Source organism: Neolamprologus multifasciatus, chromosome 17, assembly GCF_963576455.1.
Source record: "Neolamprologus multifasciatus chromosome 17, fNeoMul1.2, whole genome shotgun sequence".
In the NCBI taxonomy this organism is placed as follows: Eukaryota; Metazoa; Chordata; class Actinopteri; order Cichliformes; family Cichlidae; genus Neolamprologus; species Neolamprologus multifasciatus.
The window spans coordinates 9,191,336-9,213,601 of record NC_140455.1 but is presented as its reverse complement, the minus strand read 5'-3'; the positions used below and the strand labels follow the sequence as shown (position 1 = coordinate 9,213,601).

The window sequence follows — 22,266 nt, the reverse complement described above, 5'->3', positions numbered from 1 at the left end:
TTATGGATTTGGCTCTAGGAGCTTAGCTGCTCCGTGATTCTGATATCAGCTGGACTTTGATCAAATGCAACGAGCTTGAAATCCACTTTAATCGGCACTGCTGTGTTGGTTTAGCAACAAGGAGACTTCACAGCACCATTTCTGAGGAGCTGAGGAATAAATGCATGCTTGTTGACACTTGTTTGTGCTCAAAACTTTAAGCTAAGTCGCACTAAAGACACATTTTGATGATCAAGGTTGTAATCTGGATGCAAGGGCTAGGATGACAAGCAGTAAGTAAGTGAATCATATATTTTTCCTTGCAGTTTGGCTTTTCAAGTTATTTCGTTTGGGTTCTATCAGTCAAAGTGACTGCCTATTAATTAAGTCAGAGTTGGGCTGCTGCAGTTTTTCTGCTATTTAACGTATGTGAAACTCCATCAACATTTTGGTATGGTCAGGGTTTTTTTTCTAAGTTTATTTAATAGAAAGAAAGAATGTTGTACTCATAACCATACATTGTGTGTAATTGTGTGTGTCATTCAACAACTGATGCATTCACATGTAATTGTAATTAATCTGTTAGAAATGCATAAGAATAAGCACGGGTCTGTGGAAGCTGCTTTATTGCTCCGCCATATTTGAATACCGTGACTGGAAAGGAAATCTCCCTTTTTACTAGTTTTAGATATGTAGCAAGACACCGGCTACATAGGCGGAGGAGAAAAAAATTCATAGGCATTAATGTGCCGTGGAAGGACATTTGAATCTGCGTCTGCACCTTCAGACTCGAAATATGAAGAATAATATCTAAGTTTTACCATCTAGTAAGAGGTCTCCTTCAACAAAGAAGTGAAAACACAAAGAAAACAGGCAACGCCACCGGCATCTTAATAAAATGTCGCCCTTCTTTCATGCTCATTTATTCCTGATATTGCGACAGTTACTCTCTGTCAGCAGATGACGTGTGACCCTCCTGTCTCCGGACAATGAACTGGGTAAGCAACTAAGTTAGCTTTTTGAAAGCTATCGTTAGGCTTCAGTGTCTGACAAATCACATTTTCCCTATGATAAACAATTTGAATAAATGAGTTTATTCACTAAGTGTCACTTCAAAGAAGGTTTCACTACATTAGCTAACAGCAGCTAACAGAGGCTAACAGCGACGTTTATCAAAGGAAAAGTTTATCCTAACAGTTCACTTCAGTATCACTGTCGTCAGACAAAAGTGAACTTCAGTGACTCACTGACTTGTATTGGATTCCTTTTGCAATGTTTTTTCCTCCAGAGTAAATAGACACACATGCTCCTCTGCATTCACCATGTCGACAGCAGAGGTAAACAGTGAACTGACAGTCCACTCAGACAGAAAAAGACCCGAGGGTGGGTCCAATCCAGAGTCAATTTGCAATCTGAGTAGACTCACCACAGATGGAGCAGTGGCCAGATATTGTGATGTGATTTGGGGGTAAAAACATAAAATGCCACAGAGTATTCTGTTGACACAGATCTGTTTTTTTTATTCCACATTTATTTATAATTTATTATTGCTATGTGTTGATATGATTCAAATATGTTCAAATGTATTACAAATGGTGTACAGCACCAAATCACAACAACAGCTGCCCCAAGGCACTTTATATTGTAAGGTAGACCCTACAATAATACATAATAATAAATTGGGAAAACCCAACAATCATATGGCCCCCTATGAACAAGCACTTTGGCGACAGTGGGAAGGAAAAACTCCCTTTTAACAGGAAGAAACCTCCGTCAGAACCATGCTCAGGGAGGGGCGGCCATCTGCTGGGTGAGAGAAGGAAGACAGGATATATAGTGCGTTTCTTACACAATCAGTAGTAGAAACATGCTGGCTGGCAGTCTAAATCTAACGTTTTCTCTCTCTTGGCTGACTAAAGATGTTTGGCCCACGGCAGCCACAGTAGCTAGGGTTATGCACATAAATTGGGAGGATAGCAAAAGAGAACTCATTTGACTGAAGTCTACAATTTACGGACTTCTTCTGAAAATATCACACACTGTAACTTTAAAATTTCCCATTTGTTTTTGTTTTCACTACAAGACACCCAAAGAATGAGTTGTGAATTACTATACATAATTAATATGTATACTTAATCATGGGAGCCATGATTTGATACTTTTTGGTATGAAATTACTACCTTATGCACCTTATGAACATGCACATTAGTTCAGTCAGTGTTGGGTTAAAAAAAAGCCCATCGTGATATCATAACAAAGAAAGAAAGAAAATGCTTTGGGGAACACCCATAATCCATTTTTAAAAAGTCATACCTTTTGAGTGGGCTCTCCTACACTCTAAAAAAATATTTGTGGTGTTTGTCGGTAGAACAAAAAGCATTTTTCTGCTAAAAAAAAGTAAGTTGTCTACATGTAGACGTTTCAGTGAGTTGACTAATCAATGTTAAAAGTCAGTGCAACACAAAAATTAAAAAACAGCTCATTTACTTAAATGTTTGAGTATATTCAACAAAATACTTTTATAATCAATCAACGACAGAAAATATTAAGTTTGTGTAACATGTAAAAATGAGTTTCAACATCCTTCTTGTTGAATTGCCCATACACTGGACCATAACAAAAAAAATAATTACAACTTCCATAAATAACAGAAGAAGAAACAGAAAAAAAACAGAGTTTGGCAACACCACCTGGTAAGTTCCTTATTTTATTGTCTTTTATTAATATGTACTGGTTATATAAGTTTACTATGCAAAATATATTCGTCACGCTACAAAGTATTTGTATTAATGCAATTCAGCATTATAAAATTTATTTTAAAAATTAGATATCTGGTCCTTTTAGCCAGCTAATACAGTGCTTAATATTGTTTTTCCCTATATCTGTGTAGATTTTTATTATTTTTTATTTTTTAGCTGAAAATGGCAGCTACATGCTGTGAATTGGCTGTGTCTCTCCGTGTGTTATGCTAGTTGCTATGCTACAAAAGAGGGATGTAAAAAGGGATGTATTTTTTTCTGCTGTTATTTAAATATGTCACTCTGGTCGTTAGACTTAGGTGTGTTTGAGACCATGCAGACAGCAGAGGGCAACCCCGTAGCATATGTTCATATCGTGCGCAACAGTTTCTGGATACTTGTGGCCTCGTGGGAGAAGAGGTGTGTTTGCCCTAGACTGTGTTCGGTGAGTTAACTAAGTACTGAATTCTAAATAGAAGAATTACAAGTTATATTCCTACACTTTAAAATGTCATCTTTAAACAACTGAAATTTGATGGTTTTAACCGTAATTTAGCAGAGTAGAGTGGTTGTTTTTTAAGTTTAGCTAGCAAACGTTCCTCACAAATAAAAGAGCAAAATTTGTCACTTGTCAGGGTACATTTGGTTAGCTGATAGACCATGCCGACAGCAGAGCATGTTCAAATTGAACCCGTATATGTTCAAATTAACCGGTCAGTAGCTGCCTGCTTTTTTATCATGGTGTCAGAGTAAATTCGTGTTTCCACAAGATGGTCTCGGGTGAAGTAACTAATTACTGACAGAGTAAAATGTGGTGAATTTATCCCTGACTAAAAGTATTTTTATCAATCGTGTTGATGTTCTAAGCTTGACTGCGAACTCTGCCTGAGGTTAAAGTTGGTTGACCTAGCCATACGTCTTCCATTTGCTTTCTGTAAATGTAAGCATAATGTAAAGTGTGGGATTGTGGCATAACCACAGTTGTATTTAAACAGTTAAAAAGAAATTTCTCTTACAGATTTGGATTTGACACCTTATTACAATTTTAAACTGCAGTCTGTAGATGTACATTTTAAAATTCTATTTTGTTCAGACTTTATGATTCATCTTTTAAGTCTTGCATCCTAGTGTTTTAGAGAAGGTTTTATACTTAAAATAGCTTGTTATCTCAAAAGCTTCAATAATTATTTGCATTACAAAAGGTTGCAGTAAATTTCAAAATGCATTGGACTTGCAAAATTTGCAAATTTGAAACATCAAGAAGGAATGAGCTCTGAAAGCATTACAGGCTTAGACATAGCCATGGTGGACTGTTTATGCCTTGCCTATACTGGGATTGCTCATTTAAAACATGGAGTAGCCTCCGAAGCCATTTATCAAGAAGCCATTCATCCTCTGATACAGTGACATGTTCAGAGGTCTTATCTTTCAAATGTCCATGTTGCTCTTTAAGGACATTTTCAACTGAAAGGGAATATTTTAAGCATATTGGGCACCATTTAAAAAAAACTGGAAACTGTTGCTTGTATTTTTGAAAACTGCAACTTCAAAACAAATGTTCATGGAACATATGCTTCTCATAGGAACCGAAAACACATTCCTCACTCATTGGATGACTTCAAGCAAATGCAGAGGATGAAGAAATTGGTGAATTGCCTAATTTAATTGAGAAACATTTAGCCCACCTACTACTAAAACTGGAAAGTATATACAATGTACCTCGCAGGTGTATTGATGAATTAGTCGAACAGTTACAATTCATTTCAGGTCCTATTCTAAAAAAGATTTTACAGTTAAGCCTAAAAAAGCATAATTGTGCTGTTGATGATTTAGTGATTTCAGATATGGTGGCAGACCTCTGTCAGTGCAACCCAATCACATTGGTTTTTGGAAATAAAGGTCCTCTTTCTACCTCTTACAAAAGAAGCAAATATTTCAAGGAGCATTTTTGTTTGGTGGAACCCACTGAGTATTTGCTTAGTGTTGGGGAGCAGAAATATTTCCAGTATGTACCTGTTTTAAAGTCCCTGAATTAAGTCTTGAAAAAAAAGGAGATCCAAGATTTCCTCACACAGGCCTCTGAAACAGATACTAGCTCTGAAACACAATACACGTCATTTCGTCATGGCACTAATTTTAAAAACAATAAATTGTTATCAGAAGAGAGTCCAGCTATTTCCCTTATTTTGTATGTGGATGAGTTTGAATTGTGTAATTGACTTGGCACCTCAAGAAAAAAGCACAAAATTACAGCAGTATATTGGGTTTTAGCTCATGTAGCGCCATTGCTCAGGTCCTCACTGACATCAATCTACTTAGCCATTCTATGCAAATCTGATGATATAAAACAATTTGATTACAGTGCTGTCTTTGAGCCACTGTTGAAAGATCTTGCATGCTTCGAAGAAGATGGACTTTACATTCCCTCATTAGGCATATATGTCAAAGGAACTGTGTTTTGTGTTGGTACAGACAACCTTGGTGCACACTTTCTCGGAGGATTTGTGGAGAGTTTCTCAAGTGCGTATGTCTGCAGGTTTTGTCTTGGAGAATGGTCCCAAATCCAAGTAAGTGATGTTCGAAGTGGAGAATTTAGTAAAAAAAAAAACAAAACAGTACAGTACACTGACCGAAAACCTAAAACATTTTGATGTTTTATCTGGCTATCCACTGGATTTGCTACATGATCTCTTTGAAGGTATTGTACCTTTGGAGTTAGCACTTTACCTTAGTACCTTAATCAAGGGAAAGTGTTTTACTCTAGACGAGCTCAACAAATCAATTAAACAGTTTCCATACGCATGGGCTGATAAAACTGATGCACCACAAGCAGTTCCATTGAATTTTGCAACAAAAAAACAGTTGGAGGGAATGCGCATGAAAACTGGGCTTTGCTTCGCCTTCTCCCCCTTATAGTTGGGGAAAGAATACCAGAGAGTGAACCAGCATGGCTGCTGCTTCTCAACCTTAAGGATATAGTTGAACTTGTCCTTTCACCTGTTCATACAGATTCAACAATTTGTTTTCTTGACAGCAAGATTTTTGAGCATCGGCAAAGATTTCAGGAAGTTTTCCCACAGGAAAGACTGATACCAAAACATCATTTCCTAGAGCACTATCCACAACTCATAAAAGCTTTTGGTCCACTTGTTTTTCTGTGGCCTATGCGTTTTGAAGCCAAGCATGAGGCATACCCACTGTTTTTGAAACATTCTGTTGTCTTTATCAGTGAAGCATCAGTTAATGATTTCCTACCATCTACATCAAACAGCTCAGCCGTGTTTGCAGGCAACAAAACTATTAACTGTGAATTTGACTGTGCTAAGAGAAGACATTAGGAAAGCAGTGGAAAATAAGTTCCCTGGGGAGTCAAATGTCCAGATGGCAAATACTGTGTCTTACAGTGGCACCAGTTACACCACTGGAATTAACCTGGCACATGGACAACAGGTGGTCTGCCAGATTTTGTGGAACTGACTCAGATGGTTGTAGTTCATGGAAATGTTGGCTTCATTGTGAAATGCTTAAATGCATGGTATTCTGAACATTTCAGGAGCTTTGAGCTTGAAAACACAAGAAGTGTTAAAGTTATTGAGCCCAGTGATCTGTCTGATATCATCCCACTGGCAGCATACACTGTAGCAGGGAAGCGTATGGTGACCCTAAAGCACTACATCTATGTGCCGTAGAAAGCACAGTAGCCATTTCAATACAGTATTGTCAAAGCTGCTTTGTCTTCCTTGTTTTAGTTTTTCACTATAGCTCAAATGGTAATTTTGTGGATAGTAATGTTCAATCAGTAATTAGTAGTACAACTACCTTGCTGTGCCTCAAGTCTGTTGCTTTTGAAGTTTACTTTGCACTATAAGGATGCTGACTTTGGAGAAGAATATTTTTCTCTGACATCAACAGGTGATATAAAGGACAAGAACACACTCAAGGTGGTTCAGATTATTGAACCCCCTACAGTTACTCTGACATTTAGTGATGTAGACAGTTCCTTTATATCTGCATCAGAGAACTTGGTCAATGCTTCAGCAATGTCAGAGACTTCCAGTGTGTCCTGTGGCACCAGTTGCTCATCTGGATCTCAGGATACAGTAATTCTTTCCTCACCTGAACTTCTGAGTCAGCGTTTACAGCGCTGGCTGTTTTTCTGTTCCTCGCTTTGCTTATGATACTGAGCTTTTACTTGCTTCAGGAAATGAAACTTTCAAAAAGGATGGAACTAAACTTAACTTTATTTCAGATATCCTTGAGAAATTGTCTGAAACGATCTTTCAGTATGTTGCCTACCCAACATCTGCACAGTTAGCAGATGTAGCTGATCACCACTGTTAACTTGGAAACAACATTCATGGCAGAACTGGACCGGTATTCCACAAGAATAATGTCCCTGGCCTCTTCAAAAGCAGGTGCTGCAAAAATTAAGATCGAGCGCATCAGGAACGTGCTGCAAGAGGTAAGAATAAAAAAATATAACTGATAATCTTACACAACAAAAGTTAATTATCTAATTCATTATCTTAGGAGCATTGTTGGCTATCTTTTATTGAAGAATGAATAAGTGAAAATCAGAGGTGGACAGTAAAAAATTGCTAAAATGCACATCACTCAAAACACATTTTTTTTTTTGTTGTTGTTGTTGTTGTTTTTTGGGTTGTCCAAGTCAAAATTACAGTGATGTATTTGTAACTTAATGGGTAACTGAGCTTCGAGAGAAAACATAAAACTTCAGTAATCAGAAAGTGTTTTATTGCCAAATGTTGAGCAGGCCTACAACATTAGGAAACTGCTGCAGTACTTAGTGCAAAACATACTGTCAGATAACGCTGACCTCCTCATAAGTGTGTTAAAAGGCCAGTAATATAACTTTTGGTCACATTATTGCAAACTGAGGTTGGTAAATTCAAATAGGTACTTTTCATGTAAGGTGACTTGGTAACTTGAGAATACATTAATGTAAGTATTGGTCATGTTGCAGATAACCTGAGGAGACTAACCTGAGTTAATAATTTGGAGTGTTACAAGTATCTTCATCAACTGCACAATAAATGTTTTTGAGGAAGACAAGTTACACAAACACATTAAAGAGGGTGGATAGGAGCTTTTATTGGTTTATCACATCATTGCAAGACTTGTCCACAGGTACTTTTGCACATATCTTACATCTAACAATTACAGTTTAATCCTTAGAACAAAACTCAACAAAAACAGTTTGAAATAGTCTCTAAATTTAGGTTACATTTACTTTTACTCACCTTATCCTACTGCTAGCAAAGGGTGCATTTAAAGCAGGCCAGTGTGTAACAGTTTAAATTGAAGTTACAAAGATGAAATCTTGAATTCTTTTAAAAACATATTTAAAATCAATATTTGGCACAACGCAAGTCACATAAATGTAACAGTTTTGACTTTTCACCTAATAAACTGTAAGTTTAAGTTTTGTTTTGATTTTTTTTTATTCTCCAGAGTTCGGTGGAAATGAAGAGAGAGGTCGCAATTCGTTGCCTGATGGTGTATCTGAAAGAGAAAGAAGAGGATCTCTTCAGAGAACAGCTGGTAGGTGAATCTCACATTCTTTTGTGTTTTATTTTTAAATGGCACATAAAATACTGACATGTTTCCATTTAACCCACCTACTTGCCAGGATGGTGAAGAACAGTTCCCAGAAGAAGTGGTAAAGATTGTAGTCACCAGACGTGCAGCAGTGTCTCTCCCAGCCGTCGCTAAAATTGTGATTGAAGGAACTGGAAGACCTTGATGTGCCCAGAGCATATGCCTTAATGATGGGGCTTATATACGCTCTCAATCTGAGCTACCCAAAACAAGTAAAGAACACTCTAGAGGTATTCCAGAAGGTATTTCTGGAACTTGATGGGCTTAAAGCCAGTCCACTGGTAATGTCTCTTAAGTGCAAACTTCTGTCGTGAAACGAATGTGAATTAGTCATTTATAATTAAAGGGCTGCTGTAATGTTTCATTTATGTTGTATTGACACAGAAGTATGCGATTAGGTTTGTTGCTGCAAACATTTTGGTGGTGGTCCCCCTGCAGTTTACTTTGGTTAACGTTTTGTTCACTTAGTGAATATAGCTATGAGTATGTGTGTGACTATTTGCCTGCTCCGGTGTGGGTGTGTTGCACGTGCATGAAACGGACGGGCTCATAACTGGACATATGGGGGGCTGACAAGCCTGACACCAGAAAAGACAGAGAACACTGGAATGATTCCTGGGTGGTCAGCTGGTGAATGTCTTTTTAATTTAATTTAATTTTGTCATTTAAGATATTTAGATTGTGTTTTTGATATTTGTGATCAGTTCAATGAAAAGAAATTCTGTTTAATCCCCTTCAAACTAACTCTGTTTTCATCATTCTCCCATTTTCTCATTTCTGTCCTGCATAGTGGATCCATGTTTCATGACAAAATGTCATTGCTTGGTCCCGACTGATATATTATATACTATTAGTCCAAAGTGTGTTTGCATATTAACAGGAGCATAGATAGAATATCAAACAAAGGGGTTATGACAAATCAGAAAGGATGGTTTTATTTCACAACAATGGGCTTATAAGGCTTAAACTGATCTGCTGCATACCTATGACAACTGCCAAGCATACACACACACACACAGGCACACACACACATACACACACACACACACACACACACACACACACACACACACAGATGCAGACATGCACATGTATGCATACTGCAGCCCAATTCAATATAAGTGCCAACAAGTTACACAGACAATGTGAATGACAAAATCCAGCTAGACCTCTCCCAAGTCTGGCCAAGTTCATCATCTGTAGCCATAAACACACACACACACACGCACACACACACACACACACACGGCCAAAACCCAGTGACACCCAGGCCAACTCACAATTTAACACACACACATGTAAAATGTGACCACACAGCTAAGCCCCCCACTAAGACCCACAGAGCCGACCATAGCTCTGTGTGTTTGTGTATGTGTTCATGTGGCGGTCAGTACTGAGGCCTTTTCTGTGTGGTTGGGGAGAGCGTATGGAGGGATGGAGAGGCAGAAAAAGAGAAAGAGGATTAGAGCGATATGGAGACAAAGAACAACAATAGTTTGTCACATTTTGTCAGAGAGGATTTTATGGAAAAGCTGATTTAGAGTCTGCCACCAACAAACAATGATTGGAAATATGGGATTTATTACTAAATCAGTTTTGAGAATTTGCATGAAGTTTAACAGTGCTTAGGCGATAATTTCCAAACATAACTGTGCACGCAAACTCGATCAAAATCTTATCCAAATTCAATTTTAGCTGTAAAACGTGACTTAAGAGTTATTTTAGTTTTCATTTGTTGGTATTTAGCAGATACTGTGGATACTGTGCTAATGTGATCTTTGTTCGGTAATATTTTCTGCTGTGTGAAGATAGTTTTCAATTAACAAGTCTTCAGTTAGTGTTGGAAGTACATGAGCTGGATACTTCCCGCCCAAGCAAAACATGTGATGTAATATGGCTGTTTCATTTTAAATTAAGCAAAGTCAACTCAGTGTTTCACTTATATTATTAGGATTATGTCCTTATTGTAAGAAAGAAGCAAATAAATTAAAACAAGTTTGAACAGTAGAAAGCATGATCTCCAGCCCATACAGTCTCTATGAATTAAAGTCTGCTTCAGCGTGGAGATGTTGAATTCAGTTTAGGAATATCCTGTAAGTACTTGTGTTTAAATCAAGAATAAGGTCCACATACAAAAATAGTCACTCACACTTTGAACTGTGACCTAACCATCCATTTCAGTGGCATTAAAAGCTGTTAACTGTATTTAACAGTCACATATATTATAGTTTAAAAAAAAAAAAAAAAAAAAAAGCTTGTCAGGACACCAACAGTAAGACACCTGGTGCGCTGAACATTTTACAATACTCTAAATGAAACTGAATGAAGAGCTTCCAGCTGTGAGGTTATATATATTCTTCTGAAAGCACTAGCAGCTTGCTGACTATGCAGAGTCATCCATAGTGATAATGAGGTTGACTACATGAAACTTTATGGGAGTTGAAGACTTCAGTACTGGATTACCATGCCTGCTGTAACGTGTGTTCACTTTGTCTTGCTGATATCAAGTGATGTTCCATAAGAAATATTAAATGCTAAAATATATGCTATTCTGCACCACCTGGACAATTATTTCTCCGTAAAACCTGATCTTAATCATCATAACTTCCATTTCCACTTGAGACAAAGCAAAAGTCTCCATGATTAGGATCCTAAGAGGTCATTTATACCGCCATCATACCTTTGCAGTGTAAATTTCTGCTCAAAAATATATGTAAAAGAAACTTGTGGTTTAAAATGCTGCTGTTCCTTGAATTAAGCAAACAAGAAGGTTCACCCAATATGTGATAACTAAAACAGCCTTTCTTTTGGTCTTTTACCTCGTTGCCTTCTAAATGAGGCATCGCTGCAGCATCATAGCCTCCGAGATCCGAGCTGCTTTCATCCAATCCACAGTTTAGTGAAAATGTCGCCAAAGCAGCAGGCAGTGGGAGATTTCGGGCACACAGGCAGTGCTTGGGGGGGTGGGGGGCAGCAGGATCGGTTTGAAGTGAATGAAATGATTTAATGTTTCAGAGTCGGCCTCGCCCCCAGGGAATGGAACGATATGGGCTCCTAATTGACACCAGGTCAACTGCCTCCCTCTCTCGCACTCTCACACTGCTTTCTGTTTCACACTGTTTCTGTTTCAGCTGTCGTTCTCTCAGACTCTCTCATACACACACATTACAGTCTCTCTGTTAGCCAGGCCAGTCCAGCGCTGGCCGGTGCTGGACAAACAAAGGCCTGTGCTGTCTGACTATAATGATGGATGACCACCAGTCTCGCATTTTATAGGGATTTCACAGGAGTCACTACATTCCCAGGCTAAGCTACAAGTCAATAGTCTTCTATCATGCTTCCCCAAATCTCTAAAACCATGTTTCTGAGTTCTTTGGCAAAAAAAAAAAGATGATGAAGAAGAAATATTTCATGATTTTATTAGGCCTGAATTAGTCTTTGACAGAGCAGTGGTTAATGACGGCTGAATGTGATTAGCAGAGAGTGGAATGTTTTATAAGTGTCACTGTCAGCTGATTGACGGAGCCCTGGTGGTCATTATTGTTCGCTTTTGGAGTGTGTGGACATATTGTGCACAGCAGTTGTCATGTGAGAGTGTGTTTTTTGTGCTTTTAGTGGGACTGAATTGCCACGATACCTTTTACGAAGTAAATCTCTGTCTTAACAAGTCATTTAGTCTTTTATTGAGTCCTGAGATCTTGTTTTCCTAAATAGGCTACTAATGGATTGGCATTATTGCACTTTTGATTTGAACAATCTCATTTGAATCATTTTCACAAATGAAATGGAATTCTTCTTGATGCTAATGGACCGACCTCATTGCCTTCTCGATGTGTATTCTGATAAATACATATTGAGTCTTTTGGAACTAACAACCTTCAAGATGGACCTTTTAAAGTGTACCGCACCAAAGAAACAGTTGATAACCATTATAAAATGCATCACAGAACACCAGTAAAAAGCTGCGATTGGCTTGTTTTTTTCTTATCTGCTGCAGGTTTTAAAAACTATTCAAAAGAGTATTTATATTGAATGAACTTAGTTCAGTAGATGGCATTCAGGGACACTTAATTACACTATTAATTGATTGTGGCTCCACTCTATAGCTATTGCAGAAGCAGTTATTTGCAAAAAATGTGTTCATGTTGAACTAAAGAGCAATGCAAAGACATATTCAGCCTGTCATGAGCAGTGGTGTCTTACCAAACCTACTGAAAAAGAAGGAAAGTGAAGTAGACAGTGGTGTAAAACCTTATTACACTGAAGGATGTCAACAAGATTTTGGAATAGCAGCTGCAAAAGGTTTTGGAAAGAATGTGGTTGTGCCAGATATGCTATGAATGTGGTCTGATTAGTGTTAAACCACTTGATTACGGTCAGAGAAAATTGTGGATTGTTGTTAATAAAAACAGGATTAATTGTATGCCGGTTAATTACATGTCTGTAGTGAGACGGAAACTCTGTTCTACTGAATGAAAGTCACACGCACTTCATGCTCATCCACCCTGACCTATACGTCCCACATAGTATTCTACACTGGTAGTGCTGGAGGCACTTAAAAATTGGATGTAGCCTCTGGGTCTGAATCAGGGGTATCAAGCATAAGGCCCGGGGGCCAGAATTGGCCTGGCAAAGACTCCAGACTGGCCCACTGAATGTCTTTGGAAAATGTGACAGAGCGCATACATTTTGGACTTTTAAGTGCATTTCCATACATTTCAGCTTGTTTTAATGATAAAGATGTCCCCCACAGCCCTTCAATCTACAGAAAAGTAATTAATAGAGAAACTACTAAGTTACAGAAACATTTCTGTTTTTTGACTATTGAAATTTCTGTTTTGTTTAGTTTTTTCATTACAATGAGTGTACAGTAAACCAAAAACCCAAAAACAATAAAATACGACATTTTCTGTGAATTGACGAAACTTTTCTGTTTTATAATTACACGACAATCAGCAAAGAGCTACCAGAACTTTACACATTTATTTCTTACAATTTAAGACCAAAGAGGTCTGACAGATTTCTTTCGTTTAATACAGCAGCATTTTTTATCATGTAGTAAAGCTGTAGTAGTGAGATGTGCTGTTGAACATGCACTTCTTTTTCTTATATGTGCAGTTAAACGTCTCATGTAAAATCAAAGTGGACTGTGTGTTGCCCACGATGTCAAATGAGTTTGACATCCCTGGTCTAAATAGTGAAGCATTTTTTAAAAAGAACTATCTCCCTAATGACCAGCAGGGGGAAGTCTTTCTTTTTTCTTTCTTTCTTTAAAAAAAGTTACATTTGTATAAAAATCTATGGGGAAACAATCCTTCTGCTCCCTTGAATTATGACCTCATGAAAAAAAATTGCTGATAAGTTTATGAGGAGAAAAATAATTATTCCCTGACTAGTTGGTGAGTGGTTGTGAAAGGTTACTTGTTGTCACTAAGTGAAAGTGGTCACAGTGAGGTATACTGTGTCTATAGCAGATTGTCAGAGTGGCTTGCAGGTTGCATGGAGGATGCTGATTTGTCTGCAAACACCCTCAGTTCAGTTCAGTTCAGTTTTATTTATATGGCGGCAAATAACAATAACAGTCGCCTCAAGGTGCTTGACCCCTTGGCGACAGTTGGAAGGAAGAACTTCCCTTTTAACAGGAAGAAACCTCCAGCAGAACCAGGCTCAAAGCAGTGCCTGTGCTGTGTTTGATGAAGCCATTGTAACAGTGGCTGGATGTTCAGTTGTTTTCTATAATGGCCTTTGAATGCAATGTTTAGAACTCTGAATGAAACGTTAAATTTGGAGCTCTTCTTGGATTCACTTAGTTGTTAGACTTGACCTGACCTTGGTAAAGTCATACATAGCTCAGTCTGGATGCTGCAAGCGTCTATATGTTTAATACCTGATTTATCTTTTAACAGATGATAGTCATTACAGAAAAATGTGCTTTTTGACATGACAAAAAGAGTGTGAACAGGTAAAACGACAAATATTATTGCTTTTTTTCTCTTCACTGGTAGCCAGCGCTCTTTCTATTGAGATCAGTTTGGTCTGATACAGTCGGACTGGCTCTAATTATCCTTGGCTCTAAAAGTATTTTAAGTCTTGTGTAAACTGGGAGCTGACCGATACAGCCGGCAGCTCCACCTGCAGTTTGCTTATTTTATTATTATTATTGTCAGAGGAAGATGATTTTGAAAGACTGTGGCGATTCACTGTTATATTACAACATTTTTTAAATTACCCTATGAATTCTGAAGCCAGCTTATAGGTGACCTTGTAAACATTTGTGAAAGTAGAAAGAGAAAACATGGTGCAAAAAAATAAAATCTGCTCAAGTTAACAGACCCGCAGATGGAAGCGGGGAGAAAGGAGTGCAGGTGTCAGAGGCGACGCCAGCAGATGATCAGCTCCCTCCATGACATTTTCAACCCCTCTGATTTTGTAGCGTGCGAGCAAGAAAACACGTCTCGCGCATCTGAACAGCTCCGCAATGACATCTAATCAGATGCCAGAGGAGACGATTGGTGTCAGAGCTTAGAGAAAACACGCTGATTCCCCACCGGCTGTATTGTCACTAAACGCCGCTTCTCTCTATGGACTGTAAATGATTTAATTTGAGCGCCAGATGTGGTGTTTAGATGCTTCTAGCGCTCGTTGAGAGAGAGACAGAGGGAGGAAGAGAGCGTGAGAGAGGGAGGGAAAGAGAATGAGGAAATGACAGGAAGGAGAGAAACAGCTTGGCAGACCGACAGCCAACAGCAGCCCAGGCACTTGACAGAGCTCTCAAACACCATGATTGTGTGTGTGTGCTCGCCAGCGTGTGTATTTTCTTCCTCCACTTGTGTATCATGACAGCTGAATGAAAATCAATCTGCTTCTACATCTGCCATCTTGAGTGTCGGAGAGTGCAGATGGGCCTTCCCTGTTACACTGAGCTTGCTGGCAGCCGACCAACTCAGGTTTTCCACCTCTTCTTTGCTCTCTTTTCTAATCTCAATCTCTTCTTCTCTTGCCCCCTTCTACTCTACTCTCCTCTCCTCTCCTCTCCTCTCCTCTCCTCTCCTCTCCTCTCCTCTCCTCTCCTCTCTAATCAGATGCCAGCCTCTGAAGTGGAGTTTTTTCCTGCGTTGACATCTCCAAGTCACTCTGACAGCAGCTGTTTGGGACCTTTTCGAAGCTGCAATCGGGGGCTCTAATCACCCTCATTGACGGCTCCGAGGGCCCCTGTTGCAGCTCTGAATGGCAAATTAAAGCGTTTTTAGATAACGTTGGTAATTGGCTAAATCGTTTATAAGCCCGGAGATCACACTTTTAATCTTCAGCCTAACATGACGGATCATGAAACCGCGGGACAGATCTGGTCCGTGTGTCCTTGGCCCTGCATCCCCGTTTCGGTTTCTTTCCTCACGACGTGCTGCGGTAATGTTTGATGCTTAATGATTTGCCCATCAGATTAACAAACACTAATCGTTCTCTCTGCTGAGGCTTGTCTCACTGTCAGGATCCCCCCCCCCCCCCTCCACCACCACGCTATCCTTTCTCTCCTCTCATCTCCCAAGCTCATCTCATCTCTGGCATTAACTCCATTAGCCTGGTAATTGGCTCTCTTAAAGCAGCGGCCACAGACTCCGAAGGCCACTTAATGTCCATCTCCTTCCCTCCCTTCTCCTCTCTGCTCCGCAGTCGATCATCTACCTTCCTCAGTAAATAGCATTAACTAGTCCTGCATAGAAATCTGAGGCCACATTAGTGTTATCCTCCCCTCTCAGCCTATTGCCAGGCTTATGAGTCCCGATCGCCGGAGGTGATATGGCTAAGTGGATATTTTCTTTCTCACATCACTCCCAAATGGGACCCAAAATAACCCCCAACTGTCAAAGATGAATATGTAAATTCTGCATATGGAGATCTCCTTCCATTTTCTAACAGAGCCTAAGAAACTAAATCTGTATTTAAAAGATGTGGATGTGGAAACTCAGCTCATCATCACAGTCTGGGCCCCTCTGCGACGTGTAGGCCCTGCTTTCATTTCCACTTAGAAGATAAAGTGTGTGGACGTTTCGAGCCAACGGTAAATAGTTTTCATTTGCATTTTTTTTCTTTGTCGATTTTGTGTTCTCAAAATCAGGTTAAAGTCATCTGCACTTGCTTGATTTTACTTATTTAATACAAAGCACAGAGGTCAATCATTTCTTGATTGTTGTGTGGTTTTGTTGAATTTAATAGAGCCCTTACTTTACTTTTTATGTCTACGCATGGATAAAATAAATAGACACTAATCTTCCAACGTCCAGCTGGGTTCTTGATTGATTTTGAAACTTTCTTAGCAATTTTCAGGTCTTGATAGAGGCATTTACAGTAAGTGATGGATGAGAAGTTTAGTAAAGTTTGGTGTAGAAACACAACCCATCATAAGTCTAACACCTCTAATAGTTGTTTACAGTCAGATCAACTGAAGCGGGTCATTGCAGAAGAGTGTTTGGTACTTTTGAACGTGACACGATTGTCTGTGTCAGATGGGCTGGACTGAGCATTTGAGAGAAACTAGGATTTTCCAACACAAGCACCTCTATACTTTACAGAGAATGATCAGAAAAAGGGAAAATAACCCGTGAGTGGCAGTTCTCTGCAGAGAAAATACCTTGTTGATGGCAGAGGTGAGAAGAGAATGGCCAGACTGCTTCAAGCTGTTCCAAGGATGGGAACAACAACTTAAATTAATCATCATGTATTAAAACCAAGATATGCAGAAGAGCATCTTTGATCACACAACACGTTGAACCTTGAAGCAGTTAGGCTACAGTAGCAAAAGACCATACTGGGTTGCGCTTCTGTCAGGTAAGAAGAATAGGAAACTGAGGCTACAGTTTGCATAGGATCATTAAAGATGGACATCAGATTAGAGCAGGGCGATATGACCAAAAATATTTATCACGATATACATTTGAAAATTCTAATCATTTAGCTTTTGTTTGAAAAAAACCCTGTGTAATTGTTTTAGGTCAATTAAAGTTTTAGTGCAGAAAACTACAATGTCATAAATAAAGGTAAGAATTCTGTTTCTGAGATCATAAAGAGAAACCTCGAGGTGGTAAAAGGTTATCATACGTTTTGCAGCTGAGCACAAAATTAGTGAGCCAATATAAACACCAGACCACACCAGAAAAATGTGTCACATAAAAAGTTTCATTTATGATAGCGTGACTATTGAGAGCATGGTGTTTAATGTTGGTAACTGTCGTTTTCACGCTGGTTTATAGCCTTTTCTTTTTTAGCTTCGGTGAGGAAGCTGTTCTAATTTTTTAAGTTAAGTTTAGAAGGTTTATTGTGTCATGATGTATGAAACAGATGGGTTGAAATTACAGAGAAATTCCCGATTAGGCTCATTAAGAATTGGTGGATCACGGATGAACGTATAGTAATGCTTTCTTTACTTGTAAAAGCAACAGATACACAAATGCTTAATTTTGATCTTGAATAAAAAACACGTTGGTAATTTTAGACCTGCTGATGGAACCGTGGACCACGTTTTTCTGTTTTTACGTGGTATTACATTACATTATAATATTATGCTGTGATGCTTTTTCTCTTCTCTTTTTTCTTTGCCACTGAGTGGCAGTTTCTGTTTTTTGTGTTCAAGTATTTTTGTATTGCATGTTTTCTTTTTCATTTCCTAGGAGTTTTCCTGAGAACAGCCGAACAAATGGAAGTAAGGTGAAATCAATAATTTGTACCACTGGTGCTCTGATCATGAAAGATCCTTATCATACAAGCATCCAGATTTCTCCTTGTGCTTACTTTGTGTCAGCTACGTTGTTTATGCACATGCTCATTAGCTGTGTGGCTTTGCTAGTCATTCATTCCTGTTGTATTTATAGACCTATTGCCCTGCAGCTTCTCTGGGCTGCTATGTCAGTATTGCTCAGATCAGTGGCTTTAAGACATTCTAAGAATTTCCACACCAACATGCATGAAAGCAACATCAGACCCAACACCATAAAATCCTGTCGCTTGTTGCATGTGAAACGCTGAAGCTAACCAGCTTCTCTTGTTCTTTACACTCTCTGATGATTCCCTTCAGCCTTCAGATCTGTCCTTGTCCCTTTGCTTTTTCAAAGCTCTCCTGTTTGTTGTACGAAACCTCGGTGGCTCATCTGAGGGATTTAAAAACTAGAGTAATTAGCGACAGAGAAGCCATTGGCGTGGAATGATAGCTGCTGTCGTCCTTCAATGTACCCCACAACAAGAGGGAAGCAAATCAATCAATAAACTATTTCACATCCTTATCATCTAATTTAAGTGCTTGGTCTTTTTGTATCTGTGGAGTCTGGAGAGGATGTTGATGGAGGGAAAGATGGAAGCGGTGAGCGGTTTTTTTTGTTTGTTTGTTTGCTTGGGTTTTTTTTGGGGGGGGGGAGGGGGGGTATTTCATGTTCTTGTGTTTTTCGCCCATGCATGGCAGCAATTCCTGTTTTTCTGACGCCACACCGTTCAGCAGCCTCTGCAGTCTATTCACTGCTGCAACACTGCCTCCGTTGGTTCACAACTCGCGAAGAAGCAAACACACGTGGGAGGGGAGGAAGGAGAGAGAAAAGCAATCCTTCCAATACAAATTATCAGAAAGAAAAAATTTAATTAGCAATATAAATGCCGGGCGGGCTACATTATGTGCAATTGTCTTGCTATCTTTCCAGAAATTAGTCTTTTAAAATGAATTTGCTGTATTAATCATCTCCTGAAATATTTTTGATCACTGAATTAATAGTTTTGCGTTGGGGGGCTGTGTTTTTTTTTTTTTAGGTATTCATTGACATAGGTGATTGCCTCTTAATTATGACAACGTCCTCCTCCTATCCGCGCCTATTAATTCCTGTGTTGTGGCGTCGCCGCAGCCCGCTGCCTGGCCCTGTATCTACTAATTACTTCTCTAATTGAATTTGCTCTCTGTTGCCAGGCTGTTTTTTTAAGTGGCTGTTTGTTGCCGGGCCTCATTGTGTCTTTGTGTGACAGCTAGCTGCTCGCTGCCATGCTGATGGGAGCGGGATGCACTCCCTCTCTCTCCCTCTCGTCTTTCTCCGTGTCTCTTCCCGCTCTCAGTATTCATGTCTCTCCTTCTGTATCATCGCCTATACCTCCCAGACCTATGTAGCGTTTTCAGTTTAAATGAAGGAGGGAAATTAATTAATGAGAGCCGCCTGAAACAATTACATGCCCCTCCCCACCCGCTACTGTCTGCCACCCTGCTGTCATTGGTTCAAACCTCTGTAGGATTGTTGTGACTAAGAGCAACCGGCGTTTTCGCCTCCAGTTCAGGCTGGCATGTGTTTGGCAAGATGATAAGTTGCATAGAGGCTAGTTGTGTACTTTTCCATCAAAAGCACAGCTCATCAGGCATCGGGTGTGCATCCACTAGTAGTGTGCCATACTGCAGGTTTTGGTATCAATACCAAATAAATGCCGATACCAATACTTTCAACCTATAAAGGCAGCGTATGTAGGGTAGAGCAGTGTGTAATGACTCATGAGTTGAACTATCTTAAATTTGCTCTAAGTCACTGTTATTATTAGTGTCCACAATAATTAGTTAACGCAACAAAACACGCCTTTCAGTTTTCTGTGAAACTGGATTGTTTTTTGGAGACCTGAAATGAAAATGCACCGGTTTCTAAAGCACTTTGGATCAACTTCTGTTGTTTACATGGCCTATTGGCTATACATAAAATAGATGTGACAACACAAAAAGACATTTATTTAAACAGAATTCAATGGGTTACATACTAAACTTAGAGAATAGAAACAAAAAAATTCAAATTGAAAAATTCAAATCCTGTCTATGACAGTAATGTTTTGGAGTATTTTAGGTAAACTACGTAGTGTCAGTTTATGTCTTCAAATTCTTTACCTTAAAAGGTCACCAAGAGATCAGAGTGCTTAACCAGTCCCAATGTCATATTATGCAGTTTTGAATCAAGCCGTCTGGATCCACCACATACATGCTCAAGCTTCATCAGGTTTTAATGAAGCTTGGCCTGATCCTCAAAACAATCTTGCCTTAGTGCCGATTACAGTTTCATTACTTCCTTTATGATGAACCATATTTGTAATATGAGCATCAACAACACGAAAAATACACTAACCTTTTCTTTTAACCATTTTAGCAATCATGGTGCTTTCGGCGACGGGGGGGGGGGGGGGGGGGGGAATCATTTTAGAATGACCAAAATGTGACTGACTGCCAAAACAGACTTTAATTCAAACACTGACTTATTTTGGTGTTGGAGGAATATTTAAAGAGTTTTGTTGAGTTCTCAAAAAAACATGAATAATTTTTAGTAAAATACGACTGCAATATGTAAATCAAGTTGATTTATTCAAATATTAAATCATTGAGGAAAATATGGTGGTATAAATTGAATGTATCAATAATTGGATGAGATTTCATAAAATGCAACAATTTACATTATGTAACAAAATTAGATGGAAAAATTCACATGTATTCAAACTACTTAAAGTCAGCATACTGGGCATAAATAGTTTTGGGAGAGTTGATGGAAAGTTTTTCAGGAACGTTGAAATCTGCTAGATATTCTGCTCATTTTATTGTACCTTTCAGTGGGTGTTTGGGATAATTAGGAAATATATCAGGCAGGCAGACCTGCATGGAATACATAGAGAAATCTAAAAATTGGAAAACGGTACTTGTTTGAGTTCCACCTAATGTTCCTGATACCACCACTGCTTGGTCTTAGTGGAACAAACTGGTGATGGACTAAATTAGGACCCTGGATCGTCTGCTGGGTTGCACGCACTATAGATTGGGCCAAATGTTGTTCCTTTTCCTTTTATTTAGGCACCAGTTCCCAGTGTTCTGGAAAGGTTCTTCTTGTTAATGGATTAGGGTTACAGGATTCTTTCAAAACCTGACAGACACGAATAGAAGGACACAATTTCACAAGGAAGTGAAAACATCTTTGGGTTATTTCTCAGTTTTATCAGTGGAATTGAAGTGACAGTAGAAATACAGATTCTTAGGCAGCCAAGCTCATAAAGACTAATCAACAACCTCACATCGAGCATTGACAGCCTCTCGTCAGTAAAAATGCTCAAAATAGCCTCAGATGTTTAGCTGCAGCAGGATGTAATACAACATTGCTGCTATCTTTATCGACCCGTCTGTCAATCTCTGCTTCCTACCTACATTCCACCTCTCAGCATCCTCTCCTGCATCCTCTCTCTCTGTCCTCACCCAACCCCACCCCTCCCTCGGTCTTTGTGCAAACTTTCTCCTCCTGCCTCTCTTGATATTGATCCTCTCTCTCTTTTCCTCTTAATCCATCCTTCTCTTTCTCGTCCTCTTCTCTCTCTTCCTCTATCGATCCCTCCTTTACTCCATCTCTCTCTCTCTCTCACTCTCTGCTTGCTGCTATCTGGCTCGGCCTTTGTCTTCTTATCGAGGTTTCGGGGTTTATTCTGACTGCTGTTATTGACAGGCCTCTCGCTCCACGGCCAACTAATGCATCCCTAATCCCACCTTTGTTACTCTGGAATGTTCTCTCTCACACATACACATCCATACGTAGCACTATAAACCACACAAGCATGTGTAAGGTGAAAAAAAAGAAAAAATAGGGGGGGGGGGGGGGGGGCATTGATGTTGATCCCAGCCTTCTATTTGTTGGGGAAAGCCATCTATCAATCAAAAAAGGCCCAGCTGTCTGTGTGTGCTGTGTTTGTGTGTGCGCACATGCGTGTGTGTGAGCGTGCACGCGGGTCTTGAGTGACAAGCCGAATCGTGGCTGAGGACGTTTGATAAGCTTGTATTGTCGGTCGTCTCTCTCCCCCCGCACACACCCCTCCGTTCCACCTCCCTCCACACCTCCACCTCGATAAGAAATACATTCGACTAGAGCTGATAACGGTGTCAGGAGCAGCAAAGCCCCAC

At 39.4% G+C, this 22,266-nt stretch overlaps 2 protein-coding genes across 8 annotated transcripts in view; both read left to right on the top strand.

The window, feature by feature from the left end:
• Window positions 1–22,266, top strand: part of LOC146498920 (uncharacterized) — a 99,881-nt gene that overhangs the window by 8,000 nt on the left and 69,615 nt on the right. The window lies entirely within an intron of this gene.
• On the top strand, window positions 6,566–20,501 carry LOC146498922 (uncharacterized). The gene is made up of 3 exons (XM_085136795.1): window positions 6,566–7,179; window positions 8,190–8,279; window positions 8,368–20,501. Exons 1-3 carry the CDS (start codon window positions 7,075–7,077, stop codon window positions 8,479–8,481), a joined length of 309 nt encoding a protein of 102 aa, XP_084992921.1. The 5' UTR covers window positions 6,566–7,074; the 3' UTR covers window positions 8,482–20,501.

Excerpts from the sequence above, each read along its gene's own strand:
- LOC146498922 (XM_085136795.1), top strand. The coding sequence starts at position 7,075 with ATGGCAGAACTGGACCGGTATTCCACAAGAATAATGTCCCTGGCCTCT. Across the intron at positions 7,180-8,189 it reads TCAGGAACGTGCTGCAAGAG|AGTTCGGTGGAAATGAAGAG; the intron begins GTAAGAATAAAA and ends TTTATTCTCCAG. Across the intron at positions 8,280-8,367 it reads ATCTCTTCAGAGAACAGCTG|GATGGTGAAGAACAGTTCCC; the intron begins GTAGGTGAATCT and ends CCTACTTGCCAG.